We start from the raw sequence: 12,937 nt of genomic DNA, 5'->3' as shown, positions 1-12,937 counted from the left end.
ATAGAGTTGTGTATTTTTTCAAAATTAAAGTACCTAATATGGACCATGGGGACTGCAGACTGCTAACCTATTCTCTCTGTTTGGCCAGTTACAGACTCTTCTTCTGGGACTTTTGTTGAAACCATTTTCTTTACAGTTTTAAGAACTGAAGCTTCTCTGAAGAAGAAAACAAGTGAAGGAAGAATGTGCCTGTAAACTGGAGTTATGTTGTATAGAAGAACTGGTCTTACTGAAGCTAGATCACAGAACATGAAAATATGCTCTAAAACATACTCACTTTTTAATATTCTGACACAGAAAAATGATAACTCCTCTTGTAACCTTGACCCAAATCAAAGGAGAGAAGACAGGAAATCATGAGCAATTTCCTGTGTTACAGTGTTTTCATATATACAAAATTTCCCTATATTTATGTATAAATTAATAATTAATAATACCTTTATGTAGAAATTACCATTTCATAAGAAAGACAGCTACAAAAAGATTGAATTCAACAGGTGGCAAACCCTATCAAAGTAAATGCCTGATATTTAAGATACAGAGATAATCAGTTCTGCTGTTCAGGCAAGCCCATGAAATTCAACATATTTCGTTCTGCACTGATTTACATCAATATAATGTTACACTGAGTTCCTCCTAGTCAAATATCTGATAAATGAATCAGTTACAAGAGGCAATTGAGTATAAAGCAAGTCTCTGAACAGGTTTCCATTGCATTTGTCACTGCAATAAGTGAATAAATCTTTCAAATCACTACTTCTGGTGCATTCCCACAAACCCTCATCATGAGACCTGAATTACAGCGTTCTGAGATGTAGAAGGTTGCTTCTTGACAAACAACAAGCATGTTAATTGTCTTGTTTTGCCTTTCATCCTTAGTAATTACTTTTGTTCCATATGGTAACAAGCTAAGTGTTTTTTATTTGCATGTAAAAAGCAGACCGATTTGATACCAAAACTGCCCACATTTCACGCCATGCAAGAAGCTGGATTTCCAAATCAAGTACAGTTGTGTGGGCTTGGCAACATCGTGACAACTTCTGCTAAAATTTCCCTGTCACTTTTACAGCTGAGCCCAGTAGAGATAAAAATAGTGGGAAGAACAGTTTTAAAGAAATGCTTCATATCACTTTACAGCATTACTGGGATTCTCAGTTCTCTGTACCCACCTTAGAGCAACGGGCACTATCATTTATTAACCAATTTTGACTCTTATCTGTGGAGATGGAATAAGCAAAGGCAAGAGCAAAAAGAGCAGGAATGCCTGGTTGTTTATCTCATAAGCCAACATCTGACAGGCCAAAGTACAAGGTCCTGGACCTGGGTTGGGGCAATCCCAAGCGCAAATACAGGCTGGGTGGAGGATGGATGGAGAGCAGCCCTGAGGAAAAGGACTTGGAGGTGTTGGTGGACGAAAACCCAACAAAAGCCAGCAATGTGCATTTGCAGCCCAGAAAGCCAACTGTATCTTGGGCTGCATGAAAAGAAGTGTGTCCAGCAGGAGGGAGGTGATTCTCCCTCTCTACTTTGCTCTTGTGAGATCCCACCTGGAGCACTGCATTCAGCTTTGGGGCCCCCAGCACAAGGACCTATTAGAACAAGTCCAGAGGAGGGCCACAAAGATGATCAGAGGGTTGGAGCACCTTTCCTATGAAGAAAAGCTGAGAGAGATGGGGAAGTTCAGTCTAGAGAAGAGCATGCTCTGGGGAGACCTTATAGCAGCCTTCTAGTACCTACAGGGGGCCTGCAAGAAAGCTGGAGGGGGACTCTTTTTCAGGGAGTGTACTAATAGGACAAGGTGCAATGGCTTTAAACTAGAAGAGGGTAGATTTAGCTTAGCTATTAGAAAGAAATTTTTCACCATGACAGTCATGAGGCACTGGAACAGGTTGCCAAGAGAAGTTGTGAATGCCCCATCCCATCAAGGCCAGTTGAATGGGACTTTGAGTGAACTGGTCTAGTGGAAGGTGTCCCTGCCCATGGCAGGGGGTTTTGGAACTAGATGATCTTTAAGGTTCCTTCCAACCCAAACTATGATATGATTTTACAATTCTGTGTTTCTATCACAATGTTAAGTCAGTTGACAATAAAACAACAGTGTCCCCTACTCCTTCAGGCTTTCAAGCTTCACCCTGTGCTTTATGCACTTAAAGCTTGTGTTTCTTGTTGTTAGCAAACGTGGAGCTAAAATAGTGAGAACAAGAAAATTTGAAAAATAAAAAAATTCCCCTTTCATACAATAACCTATGAAATGCCTTTTTTTTTTTTTTTTGATTGCTGTAGTGAATTATAATCAAAAGGAAGAAATTTGCACTTTTTGGTGTGTCTGTCAGGAAATGAAAACATTTAAAGCCTTAAACACTCTTATCTTAAGAGCTAAAGGATGGTCAGTATCTGTTGAACTAATTCCTAAAGCAAATAAATTCCACGTAAATTATTTACTGCAAGTCTGAAATACAGACAGACTTTCCCTAGGGTTAATTTAACTTTCTCAGAATTAATTTGCTTTCTAAAACCTACACAACTTTGAACAAGGATCTCAGGAAACAAATTGCTAAAGTATGCAATAGCTTTATTCATTTTTGTAATCATGGCCAGCACTTACTTAGAAAGAGCATTCAGGAATATATCAATGGATTGCCGTTAAGATAAGGTAAAATTAGTAAACTTGAAAAAACAGTTCATATCATGTTTCCTCTAAAATAAAACCAAAACCTTTAGTAATCATATTTTTCCAGACTATTTTTGATTATTGTTTTGAATTAAAAGCTTAGATATAAACATATGCTTGTGAGATGAACAACCAAAATAATATGAGATTGATCTGAAGTAGATGCCTAGTGAATTAAAATAACAAACATCCTTCTTGATAAACAAACAGGTCTTAAAGAGTAAACATATGGTGAAATATTGAAGATAGAGCAAATGTAAAGCTTTACATTCTTTGTAATGTAACAACCTAAGGAGTAGGAGTAGGAGTATGTAAGGAAGGTTACGTACTTTGGCAGGTATGTCATTTTAAAATAACACAGATTTCAAGCTCACTCTATACCTCAGTTTACAAATCATCGTATTAGTATTTTTATATCAGCTTTCCCTTAAGTTAACCCTGAGCACATTTTTCACCTTGCAATACAGATATAGCTCTAATTATTGTTTTCTGTTACCCACTATCCTCTCCCCCATTTGAATGTGTAGCTCACACACACAAAAATCTTCGGATTTGGAAATAAGGCAAAGATCAGATTGTTCCTCTGGTGTTTTGAGACCCTCATAGCAAATTTCTAGTTGACTAAAAAAGCAAACAGAAGATTATTTGAACACAGCATCAGGGAATGAAGAAAAAAATATATATATATTTTTTTCCTTCCCCCCCCCCAATTTTTCTTGTAAAATTGCATTATTCAATTACAACTGCAAGAAAAAGAGATATTTACCTAAAATGAGACTGCTGACAGGGTTTAACAAGACTCTTGAAAATCATCCAGGAGTCTCTCAAATTCATCACAGGCTTCTCCAAAACAAAGTGTGTAACTGAAGCTGCCATTTCTGAACTTAGTGCTAATGGTTTTCGTCTTTTACACTTCAGGGCTGAACTGAATATTTTATAGTGAATCAGTGTAGGATGCTCTTGAGGGAAAGTAGCCTAAGAGATTCTTATGAGTCAATGTTTTCTTATGTATATTTACTTTTCCTCACAATGCACTCAAAAATGTTTTTTTTTTTTTTTTTTTAATTAAAGCTTCTCTTCTTTCTCTTAAATAAAAGGCCAGGCAAGAACATATTGTGAAGCCATTATATTCATGAAGAGAAAAAGAGAGGTTAATTCAAAATTCTATGGTCTGTTGAACCCAATATCCACACGTTCCCCAAAGCAACAACAAACGCACCACGGAAACTCAATCAAGGCATCAAATCCACTCCAGCAAATGTGTTGTGCCAACCCATTATTAATGTTGCCTCTCAGGGAAATTCTATATCAGCATGAACTTGCTGAAAATATCATTCACAAATTCACATTATACTATTTCCTTTACATTAGATGCCAAAGAAGGCAAATCAGGAGAGGCCGAGAGAGAGGGACGAGATTCAAAGATTAGTTCCATACACAGAACTGATCTGCCAAACAAGCTGTATGAATATGTTCAGAAACAGTTTCATATACTGATGTTAGCTGTTGGTGAATTTGACAGGTTATAGATAAGTAAGTTGTCCCTGTGAAGAGAGCTTCTGTGGTTTAATTTTCCTGTATTCCCTTCCATGCCAATCACAGCAACAGGAGTGAAATATTGGTGAACGAGCATAGCTGAATTAAGCCATTCAGTGCAAGAGTATGGAGCTTAATTGTATTCCCTTGCATCTTTTCTTACTGCCAAATAAAAACACCATTGTCCTTGCTAAAGGATTCCCTTTCACATCTCAAGGATCTCTGCCAACTTAATTGTGAGAGTCACACTGCGTGGCCAAGTGGAAGTGAGGGGATCACACGTCTTCAAATTTATCCCTTCACCCTCTTTTTGGCAATAAAATTTGAATGTAGTAAGCACTGCTGAACACACCAAGAAAGTTCATTTAGTAGGTGCTTGCACCAAAAAAAAAAAAAAAGTCATTTTACAATTTGGATGCAAGCTACATAAAAAGGTCTGTACAAATGTTGCCTAAATATGCATGCTAAATGCATACTAACTGCATCACAGACTCACAGAGAAGAAATCTGATCAGAGCTGATAATGCAAACGTCCACTTTCATAGATGAATAGCTGCAGTAGGTGAGAGGGGGAGGAAGAAGGGAAATACTTTGCATAATATGACCTAATTAAAATTGTAGATAATAAAGTAAATTGATGGCAAAAAAAAAAAGTTCAGATATTAAACACATATTTTTAAACATTAAAAATCATATTGAGAGGTGAGTATTCATTAGAAGGCTCTCTGAGACCAGGGTGTATTAGAAGAAATTGCACATGAATTTTCTGTACTGCTAGTGAGTGAAACACTCCAGAATCCCACATTTTATTTATTTATTTTTAAATAATGACATTTGACAAAACAACAGCGCAACAGCAACAATGAAACAGGTCACATGTGAAGCTGTTGTAAGTCATTATGGCTATTATCTGACTAGCTCTAATGCAATAAGTCTGTTAGACAGAAATATCTATTTGTTATCAAAGTTTACTTGATTTGATTTGGAAAATCAAATTGAGCTTTACTTTGGCTGTTATTTTCTTCTTTAAGGGACTACTTATTAAATGAAAAAGTGATGTGCAAAAGCATTTTCACTGAGGTGAAAGTGAAAAGTGTATTTGCTGAAATATTATATAGCACATAGAAATATGAAAAACACAAGAAGGATAATTCATTCAGTAAGAGAACAAATATAATTTTGTATTCATTTGTTTAAATGTCTGCACTGAAAAATCAGCTCTTGGCATGTGTCATGCAGCTGGGACAAAACCAGTCTGTAATTTCATTCGGTGCTCCAGTTGGATTTGATTTCCTAACACCTACTGCAATAAGGACAAACTGTTGTTTTTGCAGAAGTCTGGGCAACTAACCCTACAGAAAACCTCTAAAAACACACTGGTTGTGAATGGAGAAAACTGTGAAATGCACAAGCCAACAGTTTTATTTGGTAATAAATTCAGTCTTTTGGCATAATTGCCATACGGCACGATTTATTTTTTTTTTGTGTTTAGCAGTTTTTCATTAGGAATTGATGGTTTTCTTCTGATTAAAAAAAAAAATCATTAGGGCAAACATGCTTTTCTTGCTTCCTTAAATCTGAGGGTCTGTCAAAGGTAAGAGAATATTCAAAATACCATGCTAGGTGGATGCGCATTTTGTTCTAAATCCTTTTAAGAATAAAGCAATATCCAGATGAAGATGGACCAGAACCGGGACTGTAAATTAAATCAAACACATAAAAGATGAGATTTATAGCACATTTTCTCGTTCAATCTACAGCTCATTTATTCTAAATACCTTTTCCTAATGAGTAATTTTCTGGATGTCACCACAATTTACTAGGGTCAGCCTCCAAGTGTAGTACAAGCAACATATTTAAATTAGTTTATTTGGTCAGGAAAGAGCAATATAACCTGGCATATATCAAGAAATTATTAATTTGGCTGTACTCAGGGACAAAAACATTGCTGCTGTAATAGAGGAGCAGCAAGCTGCAAGTAAATTATCCTTTTTGATTGCATAAATTTGATTCCTGAAAAGGTGCTGAATAAATATGGATCTAGCTTAATATCTTCCAAGGAGGATATTAGGGTTCCAGCTGCTAACTGTGTTAGGATTCAGACTGTGAGAAACATGAACCAAGATCCAAGCTAATCTGCATGCATAGGCAACTTGGGGCCCTGAAGACAAAAATCTTCAACTTTTACTCCCTTTTTGCATCCAAGGTGCACAAGACCCTTTATCAATTGATTTCCATGTGGCCCTAAGAGGGAGAATAAAGACAATACTGAGAGGATAGCTTTATTTTCTGTTTCTCCCCTCCTACAGACCAAAATCAGAAAAAGTACCCCAGGCTTAACACTGTTCCTTTTGTTGTTAGTTTCCACATCATCTGTTATGAAAGAGTCATTTTTGTGGGGTCTAGGTTTTTCCTGCACTGGAGAGAAAGGGAGATTAAAAATCTTTTAAGAGCTATCTAGTTCATGCTAAAAAGGATAAATTGTTATAACCTACTGAATTGAAGGAAAACATTACATGATTTCATAGGTCTGCATTTTCCCAATCATGGCATTGTGCGGTATATTAACAATAAGGAATATTTTTCTTTAAAAGAAAGCATGAAAATACTTTAGCTAAAATCATAACTATCCTAATTTCTCAATTCAGTGGGAGTTTTGGTATGTGTTAAACTTGCAGTAAAAATGAGTTATGAAAATAGCGGTCATACAGGCCATTTTCAAAACATGAATAATTCAAGCAAATTCCTATTTTTTTCCTCCAAAAATATTAAACTCTGTAACTTGTACAATTAATGCAGCTCAAACAGTAAGACCTTAAAAGCAACTACTTATTCTATACCATAACATTTCATTAGATTTTTTATTGTGTTTATTTTCATGGATCTTAATAGTCAATATATCCTGTGCAAGGAAAAAATGTAATCCATTTTACCAACAGTGCACAGTCAAAGGAGAGATGGAGAGTTTGCACTTCGCATGTTGTGAATGAAAATTGAGAATATATGTAATAAGCATCTCTAAACCTTAATGAGTTATTGAGCTGTGTGTCTCCTAGTGTGTCAGCAATTCTTTTTAATTTATTTTCTAGTTTCTATATAACTTTTCTGTAGGAAAATAAAGTTCAAATGAAATTAAAGTGAAAATATACAATGAAGTAAAATTAATAAAAAGCACATGCTGTTGAAATTAAGACTATTTGCCACAAAGTACATTCATGGCTAGAATCATGCAAGGAGTGACTGTGGCAATGACACTCCACCCAGAACAGGGACTTCCACAAGGAAGTGGAAGTGAATAGCTTCCTCACAGCTATTTTCTCCAGAGGCACATGTGCATAAAGATGCAGGAATGACAGCTGCAGCTTATAATATGGAAAATATACTTTCTCCTACATTTTTTAAATATTGATTGCAAATAATTTTATTACGCTTGAAGATTATATGAAGACATATCTTGTCTTCATTGTTCTTTGTGCAACCACAATTTTAGCAAATCTAGCCTAGCTCAGAATTTGCATAGGAAAAGTCCAAGTAACAAATAGAACTCAGAAGGAGCTATGTGTATATAGGATAGAAATATAAACATTGTCAGAGAGATTAAAAAAAATCATAAACAAAAACTGTGGACTAAATATTCTGTTCAAATGAACAGCAGAATTTGAGAAACCAAGACTAGGTACCCTCCTCAAACACAGACTTTTGATAAAACTGCTGCTAAATGGCTTAGGGCAAGCAAGTTTTTTTGTGTGTGTGTTTTTTGTTTTTTTTTTTTTTAAATCCTAGCACTGAAAGTTGCCTCCACCCATAAGAAAGCAATTCTTCCTATCTGTAATATGCTCATGTCTTCCAGATCTGCAGTGACAGCAGTATCACAAAACAGTTCTGATGTTTAACTATCTTTGCCACTGAGAAGTTTTTCTAAACACCTAACGTAAATAGCCCATCCTTCTGTTTCAAATCACTACTTTTTGCTTATCTAAGTTGTCTTAGACACATGCACAAATGACCTTGGTACAGAGACATACCACACATGAGCTGAGCTACATCAATGGATCATGTCTAATTACACTTTAATTACCACTGGCTAGGAGTACTCACACAGTCAGCTACTTCACTGCAGAGGATGTGAAGCAACCATAAAGTCTGTGAAACTCGGTCATATGTCTAATCTGAGCATTAAATCCATTCTTCTGCTTTCTCAGAAATGCATGCCTCCTTCTCTACTCCATCTAAATCTATAAAGGGGGCTTGACAGGGTTTTGATAATCAGCACTTCTGGATCACACCTAATAAATCTGGCACTGCACTCAAATAGTTGTTGCTGCTCCATCTGTCAGGGTAGGGCACATACTCTGAACTGGGACAAATTGGGCTGAACCCATTTTGCTTGATGGGAATCAAAATGATGAGTGTTTCCCACTTTTTCAGGGAGACATTCACTGCATATTTGACTACACTAGGTAAATGTAATCCATATACCCTTAGCACTCAGCCTATCTAACTTAATAACTTATTTATACCTATATCATGAGTATTTGGCAAAGCAAACTTTCTAAATTATGTTAAGTTGCTTTTATGAGCAAATTAGCTAAGCAATGAAGAGAAGTTACACACCTTCACAGACCCAAAGAGAGATCCTGCCTGCTTAATTTTACCCACCTTAAACCTTGTCAGTAACTGCATAAAAATACAGGCACTGAGATCAGGAGAAATAGTTCAGTAGACATCTAATATTAAAGCACATATTAGACTCATACATTAGAAAATTGGTTCTGAACACCTCTTCTAGATAACTAAAAGACTTTCCACAGCCATTTATTGTGATAATATACAGAGCTCTGCAGTTAGACAATGACCCCCCAGTGTGATATCTTAAGTCATGTCACAGCTTTCTGTCTTTTTGCTCATGACTGTCCACTGGGAAATACAATTTTTTTTCTTTCGGCTCTGCTAGATTTCAAGACAGGTGAATGAAGAATGAAGTCAGTATCACGTGGAGTTTCAGTATGTTTTAAGAAGGTCTCTTCTTGAGCATATTAGCTCCTATCACTAGGGTGGCCATTATGTTGCCATTGACAGAATAATGATATACATATTATACTATATATATATCATATATATATATATGTACACATATACACATCTTTTGCACTAGTGTTATATACAATATATTATATACAAATAAATGAATAAAAAGAAACTACTTACAAGGTATTAGAAACCTCTACCTTTGAGGAAAACATGTTAACACTCTCAAAATCATTTGAAGAGGTATCAGAGTGTTAACAATTATGTGTAACTACTAACAGAAATGAAATTAAAAAAAATAATAATTAAAATTATTACTAGCATAAAAATTATTACTAGCAAAGGCATCTAGTTTTTTAGAAATGCACCTATCTGTTTTTCACAGTCAATAGACTAATGTATACATGTACTCGTTAGATTTTCATAGATCAGCTTTCATTTTCTTTGTGTATAAGCTAGAAACAGAAAAAGCATAGTAAACTTAATATTGGTATTGTGTGCCACATAATAAAATCTAATATCTGCTTGCAATATGCATTAAAAGAAGAAGGTATAGTTTCCAACTGAAGCACTAGTTTTTGCACAGATTTGAACTGACTGGTTCTGCCAAAGTTCCTAAAGCTACTACAAACATTAATTGGGATTCATAAACTTTTGGTGATTGGTATTAGAAAAAATATAGAGAGAAAGGGAAGAGGAACTACTGAATAGAATTGTTAAATGATTAGTCTGACATCTTATAGTAAGTTAAAGGCAAGTTAACGAAAAAAAATGTTTCCTTATTTCTTACAAATTCAACCTGGGATTCTCCTGATACCAAGATGGAACACAGATGATTTTTCATGGCTACCTAAAATATCAATTGTGAAAATTCTGTTGCTACAGTATATGTGAATCAAGCTAAATTTCTCATGTGCCACATCCTAGTGTATTGGGGTTAGGCACCCATGTTTTAGCAGTGGGGGATTCCAGGGCTCCTCTGTGAGGAGGAGGCTGGGGCCCCACCACAGGACACAACTAGGCCCAGCAGCCATCACCTTGGTGAAAGCATTTTTAAGAAAGGGCAAAACCAGACAAGAGAGGAGAGAGGGGAAAAAAAGAAAAAAAAAAGTGTGAGAAACAGCCCTGCAAACCCCAAAGTTAGCAGAAGGAGAAGGAAAAAGAGTAGGAGAAGGAGGGAGGAGGAGGAGGAGGAGGAGGAAGTGGAAGAGGAGGAGGTACTCTATGCAACCCCAAGACCCTGTTCCCCATCCCCTCCTGCACTGTTTGGGCATGGGAGAAAGCTTGTGGTTTAATTTGTTTTTGTTTTTCACCATCCAACTTTATTTTAGTTGACAGTAAATTAATTTTCTCCAAGTTAAGTCTTTTTTGGCCTTGAAAATGATTGGTAAGTGATCTCGCTAGCTTTACCTCCACCCACAATATTTTTCATCTTATTTTCTCCCCTGACCTGTTGAGGAGGGGAATGAGAGAGCTGGATGGGCATCTGGCAATGCCAAGGTCAGACTCTCCACACTTTGTACACTAAAGATTTTCACACATCTAAGGTCCTGCTTCTGCACACATAAGGAAGAGTCTAAGTTTCAACAGAGATGAAGAGTTTCATACCTACAGCAGACTTAAGCCATATCAGGATCAATAAGCTAGATGTTCTTCTGCCTCCTTTTTCTGAGGGCTTGATCTTATAGGCACTCTTGTGCACCTGTAGCAAATTGAGGTTTCTACAAAGTACCACTGTAAGTACCACTTAAAAAAAAAAACTGTCTGCTGAAAGAACCACTGGTCCCACTCATCCAGTAGTTCAAGCACTCATGTAACTTTTGAGAGGATTAATTTCAATTGCCTTTCAAGAGTATTCCAACTCCCATTGCCAAGTGCTGTAGCCATGAGACTATGAGCTATGATTTTTTTTGTTTTGTTGTTTTCGTTTTTTATTCCTGCTGATGTAACTGTATATGATGATCGACAACATGTGCCGATCCCCTTTTCACTGCTATTAGCTTACTTAAGTAGCCCTCTCCTCATCACAGTAAATTTTGTGGATTCCACCCCAGAGTACTTTCCCTTTGCACTGAATGGGTGGCTAAAGATCTAATCAAGTTTCAGGATTCAGCCTCACAAATGGACATACATGCAAAAGTTTGGCACGGCATTACTCAGGATACAGTCCTTGGTTCTTTATTTGCATCTCAGCATGACTGCTTCCTCTATGGTTTACAGTAGAAAAATAAGTTCTGTTGTGAATTTAATGATGTCTTTGCCTTTCACTGACTACAGATTATGCTTATTAAAGAAGTTTCTGTTTGCTATTGTTTTGCATTTGGTTTCCAGCAGTAACTGGTTTTTGTATACTGCTTTCCATTCAGCTGAGCAAGAAAGCTATAGTAGTAGCTAAAAAAAAAAAAAAATGCTTCTTATTCATTTTCCTTCACTGCCTGGGAACCAGATTTATGAAATACCATGAAACAAATATGAACTATTTTATATTACAGTTTTCCCATCCTCCACCACAGACCCTGAATTTTCTGTTAGCACTGGAAGGGGGGTAAGTCTGTTATGTGAGCCAGGGCACTCCTGAAAACAAGATTATAAACTTCAAGTGGATACAGCAGAGAAATATTTATTTTGTTTAAAATAAATGGAGCAACTCTTGGATTATAACTGGAGTCATATGTTATAAATCAGCTTATTGAATAACACTGCCTTGGAACAATCACTGTTCTGGGACACAGCATTCTACTACATAGTGAAACTTCCACAGAAGCAGCTACAGTTTATGTTGATAATAATAAACACTAGAAAACTAGATTTTTTTCCCCCTTCTTTCTGGTCCTTTTAAAAGAGCTTTGGACCTAACCCTTACGAATTACACAAGACAGACATAAAATAAAACTATCTACCTTGAACCAATAGGAAATTCTTTTATGTCCTTTTCTGAACCTGTACTTTCTCTGTTATCATTAACATATTATCTTCCATTAGTAAAGCTTACACTTTTCATGCTGTGAAAACCTGTGCTAAGTCACCACATCTGCAGGACAGGACTCTTCTTTGCTTGTTAATACAAAAGAAAAAAATAATAAAAAAGAAACTCAATACCAAATTTTATTATCTTCAGAAGGGCAAGAGTCTCAAGAATTAAAAAAAAACAATAACAATAAAAAGAAAAAAAAAAGAGGGTCCTCACTGTCAAAACAGGGGCAGTTAGATACCCTGAATTTTTCCACCACTCCAGACATGTCAATCAAAGATAACACAGTGCAAGAATATCTGAGTGACACTCCAAGCTGCATTCATAAGCAACCTGTCTCATTCAAAGTCAATGAAGAGACAGAACTTACAAGCCCACACTGGAAAGTCATTGAAATGTGACTGACATCTCAAAGGAAAAGTGTCAATGGGATAGCATGACCCTGTGCTGAAACACTGCAAGGTTAATCAAAGTTATGGCAGTCCGGAGGTAGAAAGGCCCTACCTTAGATTGAATTTTTGTACTCATAGCACTGACTGGGCCACAGTCTCATATTCACTTCCTCTCCCACTGACATTTGCATCCTGACTTTGTATCATTTGTCCACTCTTCTTTTGGTTTCCTTTTAGAAAGATACTGATAGATGTTGCTGTGAGAAGATCTTCTGCATCTGAGTAGCAATAGGTCTCCCTTCTCTTCCTTTGGGACTCATTGTGCCATTAACCTATGAA

The 12,937-nt window shown here is 36.4% G+C and overlaps 3 protein-coding genes across 25 annotated transcripts in view; 2 read left to right on the top strand and 1 right to left on the bottom strand.

Annotated features, from left to right (window-relative positions):
• The window catches only part of LOC308187742 (uncharacterized protein), a gene marked incomplete at its 5' end in the record, with an annotated part of 533,458 nt that extends 529,624 nt beyond the window's left edge, over positions 1-3,834 (top strand). The window contains one exon of the mRNA XM_080575983.1: positions 1-3,834. This exon is cut by the window's left edge and continues 93,315 nt beyond it.
• The window catches only part of LOC308188219 (uncharacterized protein), a gene marked incomplete at its 5' end in the record, with an annotated part of 30,309 nt that extends 26,475 nt beyond the window's left edge, over positions 1-3,834 (top strand). The window contains one exon of the mRNA XM_080577042.1: positions 1-3,834. This exon is cut by the window's left edge and continues 10,869 nt beyond it.
• Positions 1-12,937, bottom strand: part of PCDH9 (protocadherin 9) — an 800,116-nt gene that overhangs the window by 694,332 nt on the left and 92,847 nt on the right. For 2 of the 23 annotated variants that reach the window (XR_013945261.1, XM_080577025.1), the window contains one exon: positions 1-12,937. This exon is cut by the window's left edge and continues 38,951 nt beyond it. The exons of the other annotated variants lie outside the window; for them this stretch is intronic. Coding sequence is in view for 1 of the 2 variants with exons in the window: in XM_080577025.1 (XP_080433151.1) it covers positions 12,926-12,937 (12 nt within the window). In the remaining variant the exon portion in view is untranslated. 23 annotated transcript variants of the gene reach the window in all.

Source organism: Anser brachyrhynchus (genome assembly GCF_964034855.1).
Source record: "Anser brachyrhynchus genome assembly, chromosome: 1".
NCBI classification, from domain to species: domain Eukaryota; kingdom Metazoa; phylum Chordata; class Aves; order Anseriformes; family Anatidae; genus Anser; species Anser brachyrhynchus.
The sequence above is the reverse complement of the archived record's forward strand: the minus strand, read 5'-3'. Positions and strand labels throughout refer to the sequence as shown.